Source organism: Passer montanus, unplaced genomic scaffold, assembly GCF_014805655.1.
Source record: "Passer montanus isolate IOZ18808 unplaced genomic scaffold, ASM1480565v1 scaffold16, whole genome shotgun sequence".
NCBI classification, from domain to species: Eukaryota; Metazoa; Chordata; class Aves; order Passeriformes; family Passeridae; genus Passer; species Passer montanus.
In genome coordinates, this window is record NW_024363160.1 from 5,033,933 (window position 1) to 5,055,833 (window position 21,901).

The following is a 21,901-nucleotide window of genomic DNA, read 5'->3' on the forward strand; positions in this document are numbered from 1 at the left end:
ATGCTGTCTTTCTCATTATAAAGCATGTTTTTATCTCTCTCCTCAAAGCAGTGATTGCTGCTGGTTTTGTTTTTACTAATTCCTAATTTCATTAATAATTTTTCTATACCTTGCTAAATAACCCATACCAACATTTTCTTGGTTTTTGTATTTTTATGTGATAGAGCTGATATTACATTTCCGCTACTTCTAAAGCATTGAATTGATGGAATGGTTTAATTTCTCTATCTTTCTTCTTCCTGAAAATTCCTGTAGAGATGTATAAAAAGATCAGTGGAGCAGGATAAATGCTGCTTTCTAATCTAATGTAGTTCCCTTAAGGGGAAGTTTACTGGAGTAAAACTTTGAGTCTCTGACTTGTCATTCTACTCATAGTGTCTTTAGTTTTGAATTGTCATGTTTCCTAGAAAAAATTAGACTTCAAATGTGGGACTTCTGTTTTCTAAGCTGAGAAGTTCTATGAGTAGTTCAGGAACCTAGGAATATCTAAAAGTGCATTAAAAATTCTTACATTTTCCTGTTAAAATATCGAATGATATAATGTTATGAATGTTTGTGTAGTATAAAACTGTTGGTAATAACCAAGACATTTTGATACATATAAACTAATATGTATTGAGGAAGTTAAGGCATAAACCAAAAAGTAAAATATGCAATTTAGCTGCTTCAACCCACAGATGTTTATTTCTGTGTCTAAAATTCATCTATCAATTTAATAAAAATTTATGACATTTTCTGCTTCTTGCTTGGAAATTTCCCAGGACCCTGCTTCTTGGTGCTATATGTACCCAGAAGGACTTTCTTCAGAAAAATGTGGTTTTAGTTTCTTGCTTGTGCCACATGAAGTTTGTAGAGGTACCCAAAACTTTTCAAATTCTTCATTTAGTGGTCATGATTTTGAATTTGCTCATGGAAAAATCTGTGAAACAGCTGCTTTCTTTTCAAAAGACATGAGGAAACTTGAAGAGAGCTTGCCTCTTTGACTTGTTAGAGTCATTGCTGGGAAATGGGAGATGGAGCTTTGCTACCCTCCTCAGCCTGAGGGAGTTAAATAACCTCAATCCCTGTGTCTCCGGACTGTGCTTGAACTACTTACTCCTGAGTTTAGTGGTACATACCACACCCCTAAAGACTGTGCACTGCAAGAGTTAATCAGCCTTGCCCTCTTCACTTCATAAGCACCCAGCTTTGGCAGGCAGGTGGCCTAGCACCCAGGAGGCTGCCCTGCATGCTGGGAAATGCAGGCATGGGAGCTCTCCCTGAAGAGGAGATTCTGTCTCCATCACCCAGGTTCTGGCTGTTTTATTTGCTAAGATAATGTTACAGAAGAGTCTATCTACACCTTCTAAAAGTTGATTCTTCCTCATTTCTGCAAACTAGGGAATAGACTTTAGCTTCTGAATTCCAGAAGAATCCCTGACCTTTTAGCTATCTGAGTCAGACCCTAAATATCTAGGGAGACAAGGGTTTGGGGCACATCCTTTCGATTTTAGTACTGGGCGCTAGATATGGATGATTGACTTTCATTTTAGCCTTTGAGATTTTTTAGATTGCTTCAGTATCATCTGTCTAGGCTCTCCACTTTCCAAGACACCTATCTCTGGATTTTAAATTCTGCTCTGGAGCACAGTCATCTACAAGACAAGAAAATGGCCTATAAAAATCTTTGAGGTATAGGACAGGATTTTTAATTAAGACATAAAGGAGAACAGAAAGCAAACATGGTAGTAGGTGGTAGATTTCCAGAAATAAATTATGATGAGTGAGAAAGACATGGGTAACTCATTCTAAGAATAAACTGATAATGCTGCTGAGAAAGAAGATGTAATAGCCTGTAAGTGCAAACAAAATAAATACATATATTATTTGTTTAGTACTATTTGCTTTGTTTAAAAAGGAGAGAAGAAAGTGTTAGTTTTGTAATCGTGGTACCGCTTTTGTTCCCCTTAATACTGAAGAATAAAGTTTAAAGTTTGTAGTGGGAGATGAGTTTTAGTATGTCCTCCAAAGGCTGGTAGTGGATCTAGTGGAATTCCTACAGAATAGCATTAGTGTGAATGCAACAAGAATTGATTTATTCATTGGTGGAGTTACTGGTGAAACTTTGGTTCCCACAAAAATAAAACTTCCCTTTGAAGTAGGTCTGACAGAGTAGGTAGGAAAGCTGTCAGTAACAGTTTCTGTATGTTTTCTTGAGGAGGAGGGGGTTTTGGAGGATGGTGTCCACCATAAATGCTTACCTTCTTACTGCTTGGGAGGGAAGGGGAGTGAGAAGATGACAGTTGAGCGTTTGACAATATTCGTGAATTGTTACACTTGCTTTTCTCAAGAAAAACAGCTGATTTACATTTCTCAGGTATTATTTGGGAAGCATAAGAAATGAAGGGATTCCCCAGCCTAACTGTTCTTCTGAACTTTAGAAGAACAACTTACTATCTGAGTCTGGATCAGAGATGAGATCTTGGGAATGTACAGCTTTCATCATGCTGATGATTTTTTCTCACCTTGGTCAGTGAAAAATTTAGTCATAGAAACAGAGCTGCAAGAACAGTTCCAGCTCTTCACTGACAAAGCTTCTGTTTAAATATTGACAGTTTCCTTAATAATAGCATCTTACTCTTTATTTGTGATACTTGTGAAATTGCAGAGTTTCAAGGAAGTGCTTAGCTCCTCATCTCTGAATGTATATTGCTACTCCTGTGCTTGGATAAATTCAGACGTGTATGTCTGCTGGGGCTAGAAGTCAGTGAGGACAGACAGCTGTAGGGGAGCAGCTGGTGTCAGGGTCAGGGTGTCAGACCTGTGGAGACTGCAGTCGATGTCTCGCGCTGGCGTTGGTGTGGCTCTGCCAGTGCCCTGGTGAGGCCACTGGGGCTTCTGCAGACAGGACAGAATCGTGGGGCTTGTGATGGTGCAGCTTGCCTTGGAGAGTTGTGTCTGGTCTGCCACAGAACCTTCTCGCTCTGCTTACAGTGGGATCTTCTCAAAATAATACGAGCGTGTATGTAGATATGCGTGTGCATGTATAGACTCAGTAGAGAAAAAGATAATCCAGGTATCTTTCAAATACAGTCTGGTACCATTCATGTCAAAGACCAGATGGAAGCTGTATGTTATAGGCGTGATACAGTCTTTCTCATGAACAGTATCTAGAAGGGAAATTACTCCACTCTCTTCTCAAACTGGTTAACAAAATACTGAGATCAGCTCAGTTGGTCAGAGCATGGAGTTAGTAACACCAAGGTTGTGTGCTTGGTCCCAGAATGGGCCATTCACTTAAGAGTTGGACTCAGTGATCATCATCGGATGTGTGGGTCCGTTCCAACTCAGAATATTGTGTGAAAAAAATACTTTCAGTAAAAATAAATTTTTATTTTCTTTTAGTTTAGGGAAATGTAAGGTGGTGGTCAGTTCTGAATCTGAGATGACGCCAATTCATTGTTTGCTTGCTCAGGTTTCAGTGACTAGCCTTTTTCAGCATCAGTTGCTCAGACCTTAGTCTTTGGGCTGTTTCTGCCGATATCTGCAATATCTTCACTCAGTTGACTCATTGGGAAAACCAAGATTTCTAATGTGGACATCTTATTACCAACGCATAGGCTGGCAGCTAGATTTTAGAAAATGTCAGAAAGAAAAGGGGAAGGGGACTTGTGTCTTTAATCCCCATCTTATTAGGGGGTTATTCCCTTATTAATGCTGACCATGCCAGCAGAGGGAAAGGAACTGGTGGGACAGAAATGAAGGGCTTGAAGGAGATGGTAAACTCCCTTGTTTTGATACCTGATTTCCACTTTATGCCAAAATGAAGTGGTCATACAATTACAGGCTTCAGCTCTTATTTTAGTATGGTATGAATCACCTCTTGGATACACTCACCTCCTTTATGCCCCTCATGCTTATTTTTCTGCTAATCCCAAACACTACAGAAGCTCTCTGAAATGTCTAGCAACACCTCTCTGCCATCATCCTCTCAAAACTGGCAGCAACTAGGCAGGTGCTGAGCTGGGACTGCCTCATCTTCCATGAATTTTTGATCATTTACATCGTCTCCCTATGTCCTTTGGTGACTTCTGCCTCCAGAATATTGGTACTTGTTGAGAAATATGTAATCTGAGACAGGCAAGTTTCATGTGCTTCTACAGGGCCTAGGGAACCCAACAGTTGGGAGCAGGGCAGGATTTCCACAGGCTGTTTGTTGCACAAATTGTAAGCTTTTGTTATTTTTCTACATTAGCTTGACCAGTTATTCTCCTTGTGAGGTAGATTATATGTACAAAATATTTATCAGTTCCTCAGCAATTTCTAGTGCTGACAGATGTTCTGTTTCTACAGTTCTGTACGTGTACTTTTGCAGGCATTATCTTCTCATTTTAACTAAAGCTGCATGTGCTACCTTTTCACGTAGCTGGGACACATGTTTTATTTCATGTATTTCTGTTCTGTTTTGTTTTTCTTGTTGTATGGCACTATGGCTTTTCCTTTGTCTTTCATCATTCAACCTTGCAAATTTGCCATGAAAATTCAGCAACTCAGGCACAAAATATACTTATCAGTTCTTACGTAACTGGTAACAATCAGAGATGATAATACTTTACTTGCCCACCACAAATTTTCTTCTCAGTAAGTTTTTGTTACATTTTGTTGGGTCATAAACACAGTGTTTTTATTAGTGTCTTTCAAACAAGCTCTATTTCAAATTATAGATTTGCCAAATAAAATCTTAGTTGAGCATGGAATGAGAAGCTTGTAAATATGAACTGAGAACTCAAGACTTTTCCACCATAACCCTTGTTTCTTGTGCTTTCTTCCTTTTAGTTGCTGATATGTGTTCAAGATGAGTGGGATGGGAGAAAATACCTCTGACCCATCCAGAGCAGAGTCAAGAAAGCGCAAGGATCCTGATCAGGTTGGACCCAGGTTAGTCCATTTACTTCTGGAAATATTGAGAGAATGAGTTAAAAAAATGTTACATGTGCTTCTGTTTTTCAGTTAGAAGATGACAAACAACATTCTTGCAAAGAGAAGTCAGTGCCAAACTACTTTATTGCAGTAATTCTGTGTTGTTGAGGGTTTGGGGCGGGGATGAGAACTATTCTCTTTTATTGTTGTTTGTTTGTTTATTTTTTAATCCAGCTTTGTGCCAAAATGCAGAATTTTGGTGACAATTTAGGAGAGATGTAAAAATGTTTTTTGGCACTCACTGCAAGAAGTCTTCAGTCACTCATTTTGTCAGTCTGAGATTTTTTTACCACCTCTGTTATACATTATTATCTAGGTCTTGAAAAATATTTTCCAGCTTTACAGCTACCAACACAAATGCATTTTAAAGCATAACCACTCATTCATCTTTTCTTAAGACTGCCATAAATTCACAAGGAGTCAGGGAGTATGGATTGCTCAGTGTAACTATTTAAGCTGTTTTATTTTCTCATACACAATCACTGTATAATACTCTTTGAATTCTCAATGCTGTGTGGGAGGGATACTTGTAAATATTCAAATCCTGACCCCCCTCCTCCCCCCAAATAATCTTGTGTTTTCAATTTCTAATCCCAATCCTCTTTTGAAACAAAAACATGACTGCTGGAAAAAAAATAAGTAACATATTTTCTAATGTTCCTTTCCTTGTTCCAGAGGAAACCTTTCTGTGTGAGAAACTTGTAAGTTACATTTTGGTAGTGAAAAAAGGTGTTTTTGTTAAACTGCTGTCAAACCTTTTAAAATCATCTCTGAGCTGGCCAGAAGGCAAGTAAACTGACATTAAAGACAGAATTTTTATAAACTCCTATTTCAGCCCTAAAAGAAGCACTGAGAAACGCAATCGTGAGCAAGAGAATAAATACATTGAAGAACTTGCAGAGCTGATTTTTGCAAATTTTAATGATATTGACAACTTTAACTTTAAACCTGACAAATGTGCAATCTTGAAAGAAACTGTGAAGCAAATTCGTCAGATAAAAGAACAAGGTAAGAAGACTAATTAATTGACTTTGAATATTTTGTCGTGATTGTTATTTTATTTTTGGCTAACCTGACAGTCTCTTCAGCTTTTTTAGCAAGTTCCCATGTTTTTCATTAATCAGTACTGAATAATGCTGTTAAGTCTTGTGAATAGAGTGTGTTAAGTATTTTTAAAATAAGCTTCACTGAAAATTGTTTAGAGAGAGGAAAAATTGATCAGTCTGATGTGTGTATCCAATGGAATTGAAACCACTTGTTTCAATTTCAAACTTGTGCTTTCACAAAAGTTAAGCTAGCAGATGGCTTTGGGAAAGAAACCACATACTCTTGCATGGATGAGTAAGAATCCATGCAAAAGAGAAATGTCCAGGAGAGTGGGGTATGCAAGTGTCCTGCTCGTTTTGCTTTCTTTTGTTGGTATGAATAGATATTGTGGACTAAATTATCTGCGTCCTTTAAATGATGACATCATATCCTCAACTACAATAGATTTGAAACTATTCTAATCTCTAGATAGGGTCCTGTTATAAATGTAAACCACAGAACGTGACAGTTTTCTTCCTGTTCTTTGTCTAGAAGATTAGTTTTGTATTTCTTTTCTTTTGATATATTTCCTATTCGAAGAGAAAACCCAAATCTTTTAGAAAACCTTAAATTTTTTGGAAGTGGGTTTTGTGGCACGGGTCTGTCTAGGAAGGCACACTGCAGGTGTTTGGGGCAGATTCAAATTCTTACAGTGGGTGCCTGTAATTTTTCTTTTAATGTAGAAGATTTATATCTCTTTGTAAACTGTGTTTAGAGTGATTCCTTTGTGATTTTCAAACAATTTAAACATCTTACACTTTTTCCTTTTTCTGTGGGAAAATAATTTTTCCTTTTCCATACTGTGTGTGTAAATTTAAAAAAGTGGAGACTGCATGTTTCGTAATTTAGACATGTATTTATCTAAATATATAAGTATATAAGTAGATCTACAGTTAGATCTACTTATAAACTTAGTTTTAGACATCAGTCTATTCAAAGCTAAATGGAAAGTGGAAGGAGTCAGATTGTGTCAGTTGCCTCCAAAGTTGTAACTGATTAATCTTAGGGAGTGTTCTATTTCTCAGCTTCTTCTCCTCTTTTTGCTGTCAGGTTGCTATGATTTTTAAGTGGCTATTCTAGTGATGTTGCCATGCCCCATATAATAAGTTAATACTTATTAACCTTACACAGTGTCCATCATTGTTTTACACCTTGCTGACTTTTGAGATCTTCTTTTTCCCTTATTTTCTTCATCCTTTTCTCAGATTGATTTTTAAATTTGGGTTTTAGGTTTTCTTTTTGCTGTCACCAAGCAACACATACTCCTTATCTTTACCTGAGAAAAGGACAAAAAAATTGTTTTCCTGGGAAGTGGATGCACAAAGGAAAATCTGCTAGTCCACTTTGGTAATTCGGTCAGGAGTTCTAGAAAATCTAGTCTGAAAATCTGGCTCTAACTCATGGTAACTTTGTCAAATCCAGGATTTTATTGTTTAGGACCAAAATCACAACAATAGCTTTCATGTTGTTATGAAACATTCACACGCACCAGACCAGGTTAGATGTAAACTGTTGAAGTCATCAAGGGCCAGAATTGTGCTAAAGCTGAACGTGCAGTTAGTTTTTTAAGGTCATAAAATCTTATTGCAAAGACAACTGAATATACAGTCCTAAAGACAGACTAAACTGCTGTGAGTACTGTTTATTTCAACAAGTGGAAATAGTTTGCAGCCCTTGAGCAATAAAGACACTAAATTGCTCTTTTTGATGTTGATTTGTTACACAAGGTTCTTCAGTTGAGGGCAATTAGATATTCTGGTAACTGGGTATCCACATAAAACTCACAGCTGGTACAGACTGACTTTAAGCCTCTAAGGAGCACTGCAAAACACTGAGAACTTCAAGGTGGTCATTAGTAGCATCTCAGAAGAAAGATCAGAATATTTGAACTTATTCCTTTGAGCTGATAAAGGTTTGATACCTATTCCTACGTAGAAGCTACTTCTGTTCGTTGTAATAGCAAATTTAAAAGGCTTTGCCTTGTAAGAAGAATTCAAATGACAGCATACTCTGAAACGCAATATTACTTTGGAACAGGCATTTCATTAACAAAAATGTCTCACATATATTAAGTATCCAAATTGCACAAGCAGTACAGTCTACCTGTACTTCTGTTGAGTGCCACAAGAAGTCTGACATAAACAGTGCAAACAGGTTGGAGACCTAGTGAGGCTGTTACTGTTGCTGTCTCATGTTTTATAGGTAGTTTATCACCTCACATTGGGAATCCTGCACTTAGATATGCTCATCATTTAAATTGGTAACTTTTAGGTTGTTCCAAATCTTTCTGATCGGTCTTCCACTGTAAAGACCTATTAGAACACCTTGACAACAGTCAAAAACTTGCATTATCTATTTCTAAAACCAAAGTCATTAAAATAATGCTATACTTGCATAAAGTGCCATGAGACTCAGTTTAAAAATAATATTTAATTACAGTTATTTTGTTGGTTTTTAGTGTTATGCAGAATACTTGTAGGACAAAACTAAATTAACGTCCTGAAACTCTTCAGTGATTCTATACTGACATGGACAAATTAAGATGGCTTATTGGGGCTTATTGGTCATACAGTGGGTCTGCTCTGCATTTCTTCCAAAGCAGATTAGATTAAATTAGTTTTATTTTTTGGAAGTTTTAGTAAAGAGGTTGTTTCTTTGAAATAAATACTAAAAATTCTAATTACACATGAAGGTGTAATTACTTACAAAAACACAGTCAGTTATAAATACCTTGAAAAGCCACTGAAAGCAACAAGTTTTATAGCTTCTACTGAGCTTTGTCAAGGAAACTCTAGGTTCAAGGAATGAGATTCTAGGTTCTAGGAATGAGAACAGGGAAGGATGAAATGCAGATTGATATTTGTTTCCCATGTCAAGCTAGCTGGGCTGGTAGCTGAAAAAAGTAATATATCTTTTGATTTAATAATTCTATATAATTTAGTATAATGTTATCCTGATCTATTTTATATGCAAATATATACTTAGAATACTTTATCTGTTATCTTTATATCATTTCTCACAGTATATACTTCAAAGATTCCTAAGTTGTGGTACGTTAGAGATTCTGTTTATTACAATTTGAAGACAAGTTATAAATGGATGTGTAAAGCTAAATTCATTAAAAGAATTCAAGATATTTGGAAGACGTAACCATTGCATGAAGTTTTAATCTGGGTTTTGAAATGGTTTTAGTGCTTGGGAAAGTGATGACAAGCTATTTTACAAAAGCTTAATTTTCTGCTGAGGATTTTTATCATATTATCTTACAATGATTGGACGGAGATTTTGTGAATGTCCAGAGGAGATGCAAAATTGTGATTATAGCATGAAGATGAAACAGAAGTTGTAGTCATGTAAATCTTAAGTGGATATCTCTATTGGGGATTTGAGACTCGTGTTTCAAGCACTTTGGAAAACACTCATTCAGTTTTTTATTTATAACATAAAAGTAATTTGGAACAGTTGGGCTACATGGTCTGAAGTGTAAGCTCTCCTGTTGTTTGCAGTCCATGTTAAGTTTCTTGGAAAGGGTAATGGTCATTTATGTTACAGATGTGTTCATAATGTGTACAAGCAAGTAAGTCCTGATTTGCACGTGCTTAAATTTAAAAAGCTTGTGTTAGACAAGTGTAAAGACCATTGGGAATAAACATTCCTTTATATGCCAGATGTCCAAGGAATTATAAAGGCATTTGATGGTACTTAAGAAATATGCTTAGTAAAATAGTATCTGATTGATTTTAGGATCATATCTTATTTTAAGAAGCAACTTCAGCACTTAAGATACTAATTTATGTCATATAAGTACTGCTTAAAATGTTTTCTCATATCTGAAGACAACAGAATTCTGCTAGTAAATAAAAGTAATCTGAATTTTCTTCTTCCATAGTTGACAATCAGTTGAACTGTTTCACATCAATTCAATGTGATTTTATTCCAATAGTAGTCCTTTTCCTTCACTCTTGTCACCAGCCTGACTCCCCTCACTATGGTAGTGGGGTTTTTGTCATTACTTTTTTTGATTGCTTTGTCTCTGTTTTGCTGGGTTTTATTTCAAGGTTTTATGGGGGTTTTTTTGTTTTGGTTTGGTTTTGGGTTTTTTGTTTGTTTGCTTTCTTCTTCTTTTGGGTATAAAACAAGTTATAAAAATTAAACACTTGCCCTTAGTTTGCAGCTCCTTTTATCTGTCATGCTGGCCCCAGTCTCAGCAGGTAAATTACTCATCTTTTAAAGCAGAGACTGTCAAATTTCACTGTTTGAACAACTCCTGCTTCAGACTTTTTAACTTCCTTTTCTTTATTGTCTAGTTGTGCTTTTTTCTTCATTATGTAGTTGTGCTCCTGTCTGAATATCAGCAATGCAGTAGGTACAGAGGATACTGAAGATCACCTTAAGCTTCTTCAGCAGTTTCTGCAGTAAATCTCCTCTGACCTCTTTGGTTGGAGTGCTGAGGAATGTGTCCTGACAAAAGTGGAAGACATGGGGTTGTTGGTTTTTTTTTACAAGTCCTCTGAGTTCCTTTTATTGAACTCCAGGTCTCTATCTCTTATTTCTTCCCTTCTATTCTCCAAGCCTTTCTGTCTTCTGTAGCAATTTTTTTAAGATGGCATCCACCTGTCTTATTTAGATTCATATACAGTGGGATATAGTCTACTGTGGTAAAGTATCCTCAAATATGATTTTATGCTGCTTCCATTTTCCTGCAGAGTCCAGTTTTCATGTGTCACTAGTTTCTGAAGAGGTTTTATGTTCTGTAGATCAGCTTTTCAGTGGTTCAGGGAAGGGATATTGGGTGGCAATTACCAGTCCAGCTGTTAATATGCACTCCTGAGATGTGAAACAGACCTTGTTTTCAGAATAGCCTTAAAAGACAGACCTTGGACAGAATGAATCACCACATGAAAGCAAAATAGTGTTGGGAGAGGAAGAAATGCTTGATGAAGAGAGACATGCATGGAAACCTGTATGAACTTTAAAAGAAGGCTTGTTAATCATACTTATCTTCTTTTTCTGGTTTCACATTTGATAGCAAAACCAGTTTTTGCTTCCCTGTAGCAGTACTATGCAATCACAGGGGCACTCCAGCAGATAGTATATTGTTGCCTCCAGCACCAGTATGCAAGTAAAATCTCTTGCTAAAAGAAAGCAGCGTGGTCTTAATGCTGTAATGAGGTGTTGCTTTGGCTGCTGCTACTTTGAATTTATCAGATCTGAATTTAGATTCATATTTCACAAGGTATTTAAGTAACTCCCTAACTTTAAGCAGATGAGTAATCCCTGTTAAGTCAGTGGAACTACTTAAAGGTTCAAAATGATGTGCATAAATATCTTGTAAAATCAGGATATTAAGGCAAAAGAGCATATGCAGACTTGTGTTTTGTTTGTTGGTTTTTGGTTTGCAATTTTACTTTGTCAATTTTACTGTAATTATACTTTTATATTAATCATATTTGAGATGAGTTATTCAAATGTTATGGCAATTTTTGAATATTTTTCTTTTTGAAGGAATTCTACATGGTTGTCACTGTGTGTATATACTGTCTTTTCAGTCTGATAGGATTTTAAGACTGAATTAAGAGTCACAGAAATTTGTGCTTGAAGTCAAAGAATTTATGCAGAGCATTTACAAAAAAAACCCCCAAAAGCCAAAACAAAAACTATTACTGAATTTGCTTTGTTGTCTCCCCTGCCTACAGCTGAGAGTGATACATTGAAAGTGTCTTTGATCTTCCTGTGTACATTGTAAGGCTTTCTGGCTAAATGTGCAGTTTATCTTGACTTTACTACTTGCATGACTCCAGAGATCTACTGATTCACTGATGAATTTGAAGTGGTTTTAGGTAATGCAGACCATCGGTTTCTTTTCTGCATCTGGTGAAAAGTAGTCATTGGCCAGCAGACCCATCAAGTGGGAAGCTTCCTGGTGTTTGCTTATTTTACTGGAGTTGTGTATCATGCAGAATACTTAGCTTAGACCTTATCTACACATAGGTTAAGGCATTTTAATAATATTAATATTCTCCTGTGGAGGCAGTGCTATAATGTAATTAGTATTACTTACTGAATAAGTAGCTGAAGATACTTTATGACATATAACTGTGTCCACACCAGGATCAAACAATTAAGAAAGGGGGATTGTTCACCATGGAGTGGAGAAGGCTCTGGGGAAGCCTTATTGCAGCCTCTCAATATATAAGAAAGAAAACTTACAAGAAAGACAGAAAGACTCTTAATGAGGGCTGTAGTGCCAGAACAAGAGGCAGTGGTTTTGAGTGGTTTGAAAGAGGATAGAATTTGATTGGACTTCTTCCTTTGTGAGGGTAATGAGGCGCTGGAGCAGGTTGCACAGAGAAGTTGTGGATACACCATCCATGGAAGTGTTTGGATCTGGGTGGGATGGGGCTTCGAGCAGCTTGGTCTAGTGAAAGATGTCCCTGCCCATGGCAGGAGGGGTGGACTAAGTGATCTTTAAAGCTCTCTTCCAACCTGAGTAGTCTGTGGTTCTATGATTCTCTTGCTTCAAGAAGACAGATAAAAATGATCATCAAGTGCACAGGCTGCAAACTAACCTGTGGAAAATAAGTCAGCTGTTGAAAAGCCCTGGTTTCACCGTCCCTGCCCTCCTCCTGATCATGAGTTTCCATTTCCTCCCTCACAGTGACAGTAGCATTTCTGCAGTTGTGTGGTGAGCCTGAGCAGTGTTTTTGAGGTCGCCTGTTGTAGAGGTTCTGTCTCACCCTGGGTCCTTGGTGGGGTCCCACTCCCACACAGGTCCGAGTGTACCAGCCAGCCATGACTGAGCTAAGGGCCAGTGCCCACAGCTGTCCTGGTGTTGTTGGGCACTGCAGGGTGTCATGTGCTAGCTGTCACCTAACAAGACATTCCTCTTGACCATGGGCTTCAGCTCAGCTGGAGATGGGTGACTTCCATGCCAGAGATAATTTGCTTGAAGTTTTAGACTGAAAATCTAAGCTTTGACTACAAGTTATGGGTCAAAGTTAAAGAGAAACTGAATGTTACTCTCAGCTGTTGAGGTGCTGGGCTTTTCAGGTGGCAATAGTTGTTACTGACGAATGCTACAGGAAAACTGTCTTGTTTGTTTTGCATCCTACTTATATTTGCTTTTCTTTGGTCTTTGTTTTCTTTCATCAATTCTAAATGTCCAGGAGAAAAAAAATAGTTAAAACTAGCAAAGTGTGGCTGTTTACTTTATACAGCTGCAAAGATGATTGCAGTGTAAGAGGTTGTGATATATAACACCAGTGCTAGTGAGTGCTATAAAGGACTGCACTGCTTCTCGTATATTTAACCTTCTTTGGGGGATATTGTTAAGTGTTCCCTCTTTGTTCTTTACAGGAGTATCTTCATTTAAGTTTTGGTTTAGTTCCTTTAATATGTAATTATCTTATTATAGTCTATGTACTACTGGGATTGTAGTAAAAATGTCTTGCATAAGAGAGATGGGGATATGTCTTCTTGAAATTTTGGGTTTTGGAGGCTGCCTCCTTGGTAAGTGTATTGTTCTCAGACTGCATTTAAATTGTCACTGAGCCCTTTAAACTTCAAAACTTCACAGGTTTGTTCAGGGGGTTTTTTTTGCAGTTTAACATGTAATCTCTTGTGAACTGTAAATACCATAAATTCATTCAGCATTTTTATTTGAGGGGAAAATAAAATGCAGAAATATAGAGTGACGTCTATCCCTGCACAATAGGGACTAAGCTTTTGAGTCTAGTGTTTCTCTCCAGCTGTTCTGTCTTTCGAGGTGTGGTCAGAAACAAAGGCTGAGTGTAGGTGCTAAAAAATAAATGCTGAGTTTAGGTTTTAAAGAACAGTTTTAGCCTTCTGATTTGAGTCCTAATGATAGTCCCTTTTTGCTGGATGGTTTGTAATGTAAAAGGTGCTGACTGTAGAACACCAAATCTTGCTGTGCGCTTTAGATTATGAATCCAGTGTCTTAATCTCAGCAGCACATAAAGCAAGTAAATGAAGGAGACTTCATGTTACCTTGGCTGTCTGTCTGCAGCTTAATTTATGGAATAGCAAATTAATTCACTGTGGATAGTGATGATACTTCAGTCTAAAAAAGATAATCTAATTTAAGAAATCTAGCTTTTGTTACAAAGCTTTTATCTTTTCTTTTTAAAGACTGCAGCTTGAAAAGCAATAATATAATATTTACTCACAATAGGGTGCAATGCCTTTCATACCATGTTTGAATCCTGAAAACCTATGGATTCATAGCACATTGCAGAAGCATTGATCAAGGGCTTCTCTGTGATCAAACTAGAACCAAGATAATTGCATCTTGTTCGAAGTCATGCATTTTGTTATTGCTGCAAAAAATTCTGTGTATGGACAGTTAGTTGGAAATAGGGGTCCTTGGATGTGAAATCACCAAGGATATGAAAAACAATAAGCTATTACTTCTTCAGCTTTCAGTTTCTTTTATGAAGACCCTCAGTGGACAACTGGGGGAAAATCACAAACTGAAGATTGAAGGGTGACATGGCAAGTGATCAGTTGCTTGCTCTGTCATGAGCACTGTTGAGCTCATAGTGAATGCCCTCAGACAAAGGACTAGAGAGTCAATACATACATAGTTTCTGTTTCCTTTCATCATGATGGGATGTTGACATATCTCTGTATTTTGCAAGACAGGGGGTACTCTTAATATATTCCCTGCACACTTAAACACACACATACTCTCCTTCCCTTCTTTAACTTGCACAAGATCAGAAGAGGGAAAAGGGGAGACAGAGAAGTGCATAAATCTAAATTCTGCTAAAGTTTATAACTCCATAAACCAGAAATCCATTAAGTAGATACTCCATAACTGGAGGTGCTTCAGATATGCCCGTGTTATCTGAATAAGTATCCATGTGCCTTTGTGGAGGAAGCAGCCGTGTCGTACGTCCCTTCACTGAGGCCCAGATCATCTCAGAGCAGAAATGTATGTCCCTGCACCGTGCTTTGCTCACTGGCATGAACCAGAATGGAGCTCCACAGTGTGCTTTCCACAGAGGACCCCAGCACACAAAGGCAGGATACAGCCTAACAGCTGGAATTTGTGACTGACTCATACAGAAGGGGCAGATTGTTAATGGGAAGTTAACTGAAATCGGGAGCAACTTAATGGAAGAATTGGTAGATTCTGTCAGCCCTCCCAAAGAAGTCATCAAAACACCCCAAAGAATGTTCTTCAGAATATTCAGTGGAAGATCTTGTCATGATCCAGGAGTTGGTGAAATATTTTGGGATGTGTTATGGAGAGCTGGCTAGGCAGTTAGAATGGTCTCTTGTCATCTTAAGGCATGTGATCCTGAAGAGCACTAGCCTTATACTAGTACTTTTTCTCCTGAGGCACAGTTTCCTAGAAAGACTTGGAACAACCTGCAATTCCCATGATTCTTCTGAGGGAGATGTCTTCCAGAAACAAATTAGGCGTGGGCCTATATTCAGCACTGAAGAGGAAGTGTGTTTAAATATAGCATTTAATCTATTTGGAAATTAAAAAAAAAATAAAATAAAAAGGAAAAGATATCAAGGTTGTAATTTCTAAATATAGATTGGAAAACTCAGAGGGCCCCTCATATAGATTTTCCTTGGTTTATTTTGATGTTTGGTGGAAAAAATATCAAGGTATTTTGTGCCAATAATATAAAATTCTTCCTGTCTTGGTTCTTTTATATAAAACCTTTCACTGCCTTGGGTTGAAGGAAAGATATCAATGTTTGGGGTTTTTTTTCTCTCTTCAGTTGTTTCTTCATATCGCTGTTGACTCCTCTGAATGCAATGCTCCCTGTCCCTGACTGATTGTCAAAAATGGAGTTTTGTATTGAATGGATTTTCTTTGTATTTTCAAATTTTCCCCCATTTTTGGAAGGGTTTTATTTTTAAGCCTGCACTGTTTTCTCTTCTTTTCAGTAGTTGTCCTGTGGGGTTTTTTCCCACGCCTTCCCCAGTCCTGCTATCTCTTGCCTTTGGTGTGGCTTTAGCCATAATTTTACGACCAGCAACATCACACCTGTGACAGTTTTATTCCATTCACTGTCATCCCTCTAATAATGTTTTTACTCTTAGTTGCTGCAGTAAGAAATCATCAAATAGTTTAGGGAATGTGACAAAAGTTACTAATGAATCACTGACTGTTACACTGATGAAAATCAAGGATTATTGTGATTACTATTGAGCTTCAAAGTTGAGCCACCATCTGTCTATCTGCAAGAGGTGCTGATTTTAAGTGAACATTGTAGTACAGATTGTCAGACCATTGTAGTTAATGTTCAAAATATAATTATGTGTTTGCAGTTGGCAATCTGAAATGTAAATATGCCCAGTAGGCTTTTTTCCCATTACTTTTTTATATTACTTTTTATAACAGGCAGAGAAGCCAGTCTGTAAAACCTTTATTAAATATAACTGAGGGAGGATATTGGCTTTCTCAGGGTCATTGTGAATTATGGTGCAAGAACACTCTTCCTTTCCCTGAGCTGTGTGATGGTCATGGGCATTGCCACTTGTTCTTTCTTTGAAGCTCAGACACAGAGCATATATCCTTTATCTCAACAGCTTAAATGCTTTCCAAAGCATTTAAGGGGTATGGTTTCTTCTACTGTTTTTTGTGGGGATTTTTGTTGGGTTAGTTGGTTGGTTTATGTAATAAGGACTTTGGCCCAGTATTCTTAAATGTTTAGGTTGAGGTGAACACATAATACTGTGGAAATAACAGCTGTTTATGTAAAAGGTCTCACCTGTTGGTGTTCTAAGGGCTAAAACGTACAATGAGGAGCAGGCACCCGTATTCCTTTTTGCAGGCAAATAAGTAAATTGGAGACTGGAGGGAAATGTTCTGGATTATCACTTCTGATGTAATGCTGAGGCTTGGCTACAGATCTGCATTACCAGCCTTCGCGCCAGGGAGGGACACGGCTGGAGGCAGACCATAATCTTCAACAGTTCCTGGTTAAAGCTGCATGTGTTCAGCATTTTCAGGGTGATGACTGCCCAACGAGGGCCCCTCACTCCCAGCCTGTGCCGTGTCAGGAGTTTGGGGCTGGGAAGAGCAGCAAGACGACAGAGCTGGCTGGGCAGCACCTGCGGGCACAGCATGGAGCATCCTTCACTGAGCTCCCAGTTGCCCATGGGGAACTGTGGGGGAACTGTTCAAACAGCTCCAGGTTTCTTCTCAGAAGAGAACTGATACAGCTCACTGAGAAAAGAGAGAAAACAATACCATTAGTGTTTAATCATTTTCCTGTTTATGGATTATACTGACATATTTCAGACTGGATGCTGATCCCTGCTTCATGAATCTGAGTTAGAGAAACAGAAACGGGAGTGCCTAATTAATTAAGTTTTAAGTATGGTTCAGTCTATTGAAGGGAGGCCATTTGTACCTATCAGTGCTATTAGCAGACATTTTTAAATGTCTGCTAATTAATATGTGACAGAATAAATTAATACAATTGAGGTTAAAAGTGACTTTGTCTGGATTTAAATCATAGCAACAAGATAAGCCAAGATTTTCTAGGGTAATGAAAAAAGATCTCTTCATTTTAGAGAATATTTTAAGCAATGCAGGTTAGTAATCTTATCTTTCTTCCCACAGCCATCCTGTATTCATAATGTGCCTGAAGTAATGTAGCCACTGTTGAAATATATGAAATTTATCTTAAAACACAGTTTTGTGAAGGACTTCAATTTAAAAATCCCTTTAAATAACTAACATGCAGAAATAAACAGTTTCTTCTAAGAAAGTTTTGGGTTTCCATCTGCTTTCCTTACAGTAATAGGAAAGTTTCTGTTTCTAAATTGCCTTGAAATTTTGGCTGAGGCCTGTGATGGTGGGTTAGACAAGTAAGGAGGGGGGCCCAAGCTTCTATTTCTGAGCACTGGGCTGTTATAGAAGAAAACTTTACTTGTCCTTAATGATTTAGAGATTTTTTGCAAAAGATTTATCTACCATAATCTGGACTATTAGAAACAGTAGGAGCCCTGTAATCCATGTTAGCATGGACACATTAAATTAAAGCTGTTTCTGTTCTTCCTTAGCTGTCTTCAATTATCTGTGCTCCATTTTGGCCTACATTTTATTATGGAAACTTCTTTCATAGGGAGCCCATGATCCATCATATTTCTTTTTTGTGGGCCACATTAGGTCTCTTGAAAACGTATGCATTTGTCAATGGCAATTTATAAAAGCAAAAAGATCTTTGCCTGTTGTTGTGGATGATCTGGTGTGTCACAAAGATTTATTATCAGCATCCTAAAATAAGACAGATATTTTGTAATCATGGCGATGTGGCATTCGAAGAAAAGGAGTCATCTGTTTCCTTTTAACAGCTGGTTGAGTACAGAAGAGTTAGGCTTCAAGAAATAGAGTCTGGCTGGATTAATACTCCTCTCTAGTATGTTATTTTGGCCTAAATTTTGGAAACCCAGAAGTTTAATTAGCTTGGCAACTGCATCTGCAGATTCTAGTCTAAAGAGTGTTAACCCTTATATCTTTATTTTCAAAATCTGGCTGGTGTTTTAACATGTCAGAGAACCAATTGGAGGGCTGTTAACATTTGTAAAAGCAATATATTCTTTCTGAGATCATGGTGGGGCCCGGTTTTGAACAAAATTATCAGATTCTGCCATGTTTCTTGTCTTTGAAAACATTAGCTCAGCCAAAATGTTAAAGAACTTTGGACTCCCACCATTTAGACATTCATATTAATACTGTTTTGAGAGATGAATTATCAAAATAAGATGAGGTTACTCATTTGGTAAATATCTAACACTTACAAAATTGCGAATGCCAAGAAATACAGTAAATTTTTCTGTTCTAATTCAGCACATACCAAAGAAAATAATTACTTTGTTAAACGAAGTGATGCCAAATATTTGTATCTAATATTTCGGCGCAGAGGTCAGTTAGCTTGGCTCTTTCTGTTGAAATGCAGCCATATTAATGTAACAGATTTTAAGTCAGTGCTGATGGCTGTGCAGCATTTGTTATCATGCACAGTTGAGTAGTTTACGTGAGTGTTTTGAAATCATGTAAATAGCAACAGATGCAAAACCGTTTCCTGGATGTGTTTGTGTATACAGCTACAGATACATATATTTGAATCTGCTTATCTGATTCTAGCACAGAATAATAAGTAACTGATTAAATTGAGGGTATTTTGGGATAAGGCACTGACAGCCAATGTGCTTAATCTAACACGTGTACTCCTTTATTGTTTGAGTACTGTATTTTAGGCATTTAATAAATACTGTAAATTACACTGTAATCAATCAGATATTTGTGATTATACCAGTTACTAGACATTCTGAGGAAATGTAAATGCAAAAACAGAACCCCAAATCCCTGTATTTAAAAATGCATTTTAAAACCAGTGAAAATTAGAAATTCTCAGCATCATCCTGAATTTGGCCTTTTGTTAAGGACATTTCCTGGGCAGGGCACCTTCGATGATTATTTTATTTAAATATTTCCCTAATCAGTCAGTATACACTAGAAAGATAGTGTTGGTGATCTTTTTGGGGAAAAGATAATATCTTTAAAACATGGGAATACATGTACCTTTAATTTTTCTAATTGCAAATTAAGAACAACCTTTCATTTCACATAAAAGCGTATGTTGAACATACTCAAATGTTGTTGTAGTAAGACCAGTCTAAAACTTTTGTAAGAGTAAAAACTATACCCAGTTATATTCCTTTCCACCTTTTTGAAAACTTTGTGGAAAAGGTTAATGTTCCACATGTCCAGGGATTCAACAGGTGATAGTCATGATGGAAGCTTAATTCCATGTTTTGGAGATGAAAAATAACTTTCCACTCAAAAAGTGGTAGTTTGACACATCACCACAAGTTTAAATGAGCTGTGGGGTGAGAAATAGTTTCTGGATTCAGGGTTCCTTTCAGTTTTAGTTTAGATTTCACTTAAAGGGTAATACAGCAATTGTCCTGTGTTTTTACTGATAAATAAAACCACTAAAAATAATATCACCAAAGAATTTCTTTTAATTGCTGCATTGTTTCATATTTTTATTGTGTGCTGGGGATGGATCAAGCCATTGAGGATTTGGGGTCCCGGACAAGACACTTGAGTCTTCACTTGAGCAGCAGCAGTGAGAGGGTTGTAGCTCTGGGTTTTGCTTCAGTCCCCAGCCCTTAACTTACCAGAGACTAGGGGCCTTCTGGGGTAATACAGGTAAGAATAATCTCTTGTCCACTGCATTAAGTAGATAAATCTGTGGATAGTAGGCATATTTACATATAAATAATATGGCACTTTAGCTGTCACTGTTATATCCAAGAGTTAGCAATCTTCATATATGTTATTTAAGTGTATTTATGGATGGGATTCTGCCTTGGTGCTCTGAGTGGTGCCATGTGGCAGGAATGCAGCACTGCAATACCCCAGCTCATGGGGCTTGGAGACAACTGGATCCTGGAGCCAGGGCAGAAGGAGTGGGCACTTCCACTGCTGCCACTGTCTCCTTCCTCACTTCCAAGAAGCAGACCACTGAGTTTTGTAATAATGAGAAGGAAAAGAGGTCATAGATGTTGATGAAAGCAAAGACAGCAAAATGAGAGGGAGGAAGAAACCAAGGAGAAGGTAGTAAAATGCTTATTAAAGTATTTAGCAAAAAATACATACAAAGATAATAGACTTCTTTCTCTCCAGCAGTTAAATATTATCCTTGGTAAGTTGAATTTCATTATTTTTGTCTTTGTTCCAGTTTAACTGAGCTGGGGGCAATTATTTCTTATGCAGTACTTCTTACAAAAGGTGTATTGAGTGACAAAAATGCTGACTTGTACAAGAAAAGAATGACGGCGAAATGTCAAAATTATTAAGAGACAAAACTAGTATTAATTTTAGGTGTTATTACTTCCATTTGTTGCTATTCCTAAATCCATCATGGATTTTCAGTGCTTGTTTTCTTTTCAGTGTCCATGAAAATTTTATATGCTGGCTACTGTTACTGAATTTTCTAAGAGCAGGGTTTCACTCAAAGCTTGTAAAGCTGCACGAATGTTTACCTATATTTGATAGTTTTGTGAGAATATGAAGCTTTCCATAGAGTTAGTGCCTTAGTGATGCTTCTTTACCCTGGGAAGGTGGGGCAGGTATGTGTGGGACAGGAGAGCAGCTGCACCACTTAGAGCAGCTTGCACTGGAAAAAGAAACCGCAGCGTTGTAAGTGCTGCTACTCCTGAGCAAGTAATTTCACTTACAGCTTTCCAAGGGCTTTTAGCTCAAGCCCTAGGGTCATTTACCATTTAAGTGTGCTTCCACCAGCAGTAGTAAATATGAAGCTAAACCATGTGGATGTGATGAGCAGAACACAACGCGGGCAGATGAGTTGGGCAGGCGAGCGTGCAGTGGGAGTGCAGCCCTTTCCAAGCAGAGGGGAGCCGGGCTGACAAGAGGGCTGTGTCAGGGAGGTGGGCAAAGCTGTGCTCACAGTGAATAAACGTGCTGAGAAAAAGTGCAGCTGTGCTTTTTTAATATGCACTGTAGGAGATTTCAGCAGCCTGATGATATATCATGCATTAATGTTGAAAAGATAAACACATTTGGAGAGCACAGGAAGGCCTTGTGTTTTTATGTTAGCAGAATGCTTCCTAATGAATAAGAACGTGCTGCTGGCTTCACAGAGCCATATGGCAGCTTTTCTAATTTTAGTTCGGTGCAGATGCATAATTCTCCCTTGTTTTACCTCCTAAAACCTTCCTGAGATGTTGCATAGTTTTTCCTGTAAGACTTGATCTATAGTTTCTGGGGGAAAATATGTATTCAAGAGTCTAAGAGCTTCTTTGCTCTGGACAGATGTGTGCTGTGTGATGAAAG

At 37.6% G+C, this 21,901-nt stretch overlaps 1 protein-coding gene across 4 annotated transcripts in view; it reads left to right on the forward strand.

The window, feature by feature from the left end:
* Window positions 1–21,901, forward strand: part of NCOA2 (nuclear receptor coactivator 2) — a 188,379-nt gene that overhangs the window by 108,858 nt on the left and 57,620 nt on the right. For all 4 annotated transcript variants that reach the window (XM_039702781.1, XM_039702784.1, XM_039702782.1 and 1 more), the window contains 2 exons: window positions 4,816–4,917; window positions 5,795–5,967. In XM_039702781.1, the coding sequence (XP_039558715.1) occupies window positions 4,835–4,917; window positions 5,795–5,967 (256 nt within the window). In that variant the 5' untranslated portion in view covers window positions 4,816–4,834. The remainder of the gene's footprint in view (window positions 1–4,815; window positions 4,918–5,794; window positions 5,968–21,901) is intronic.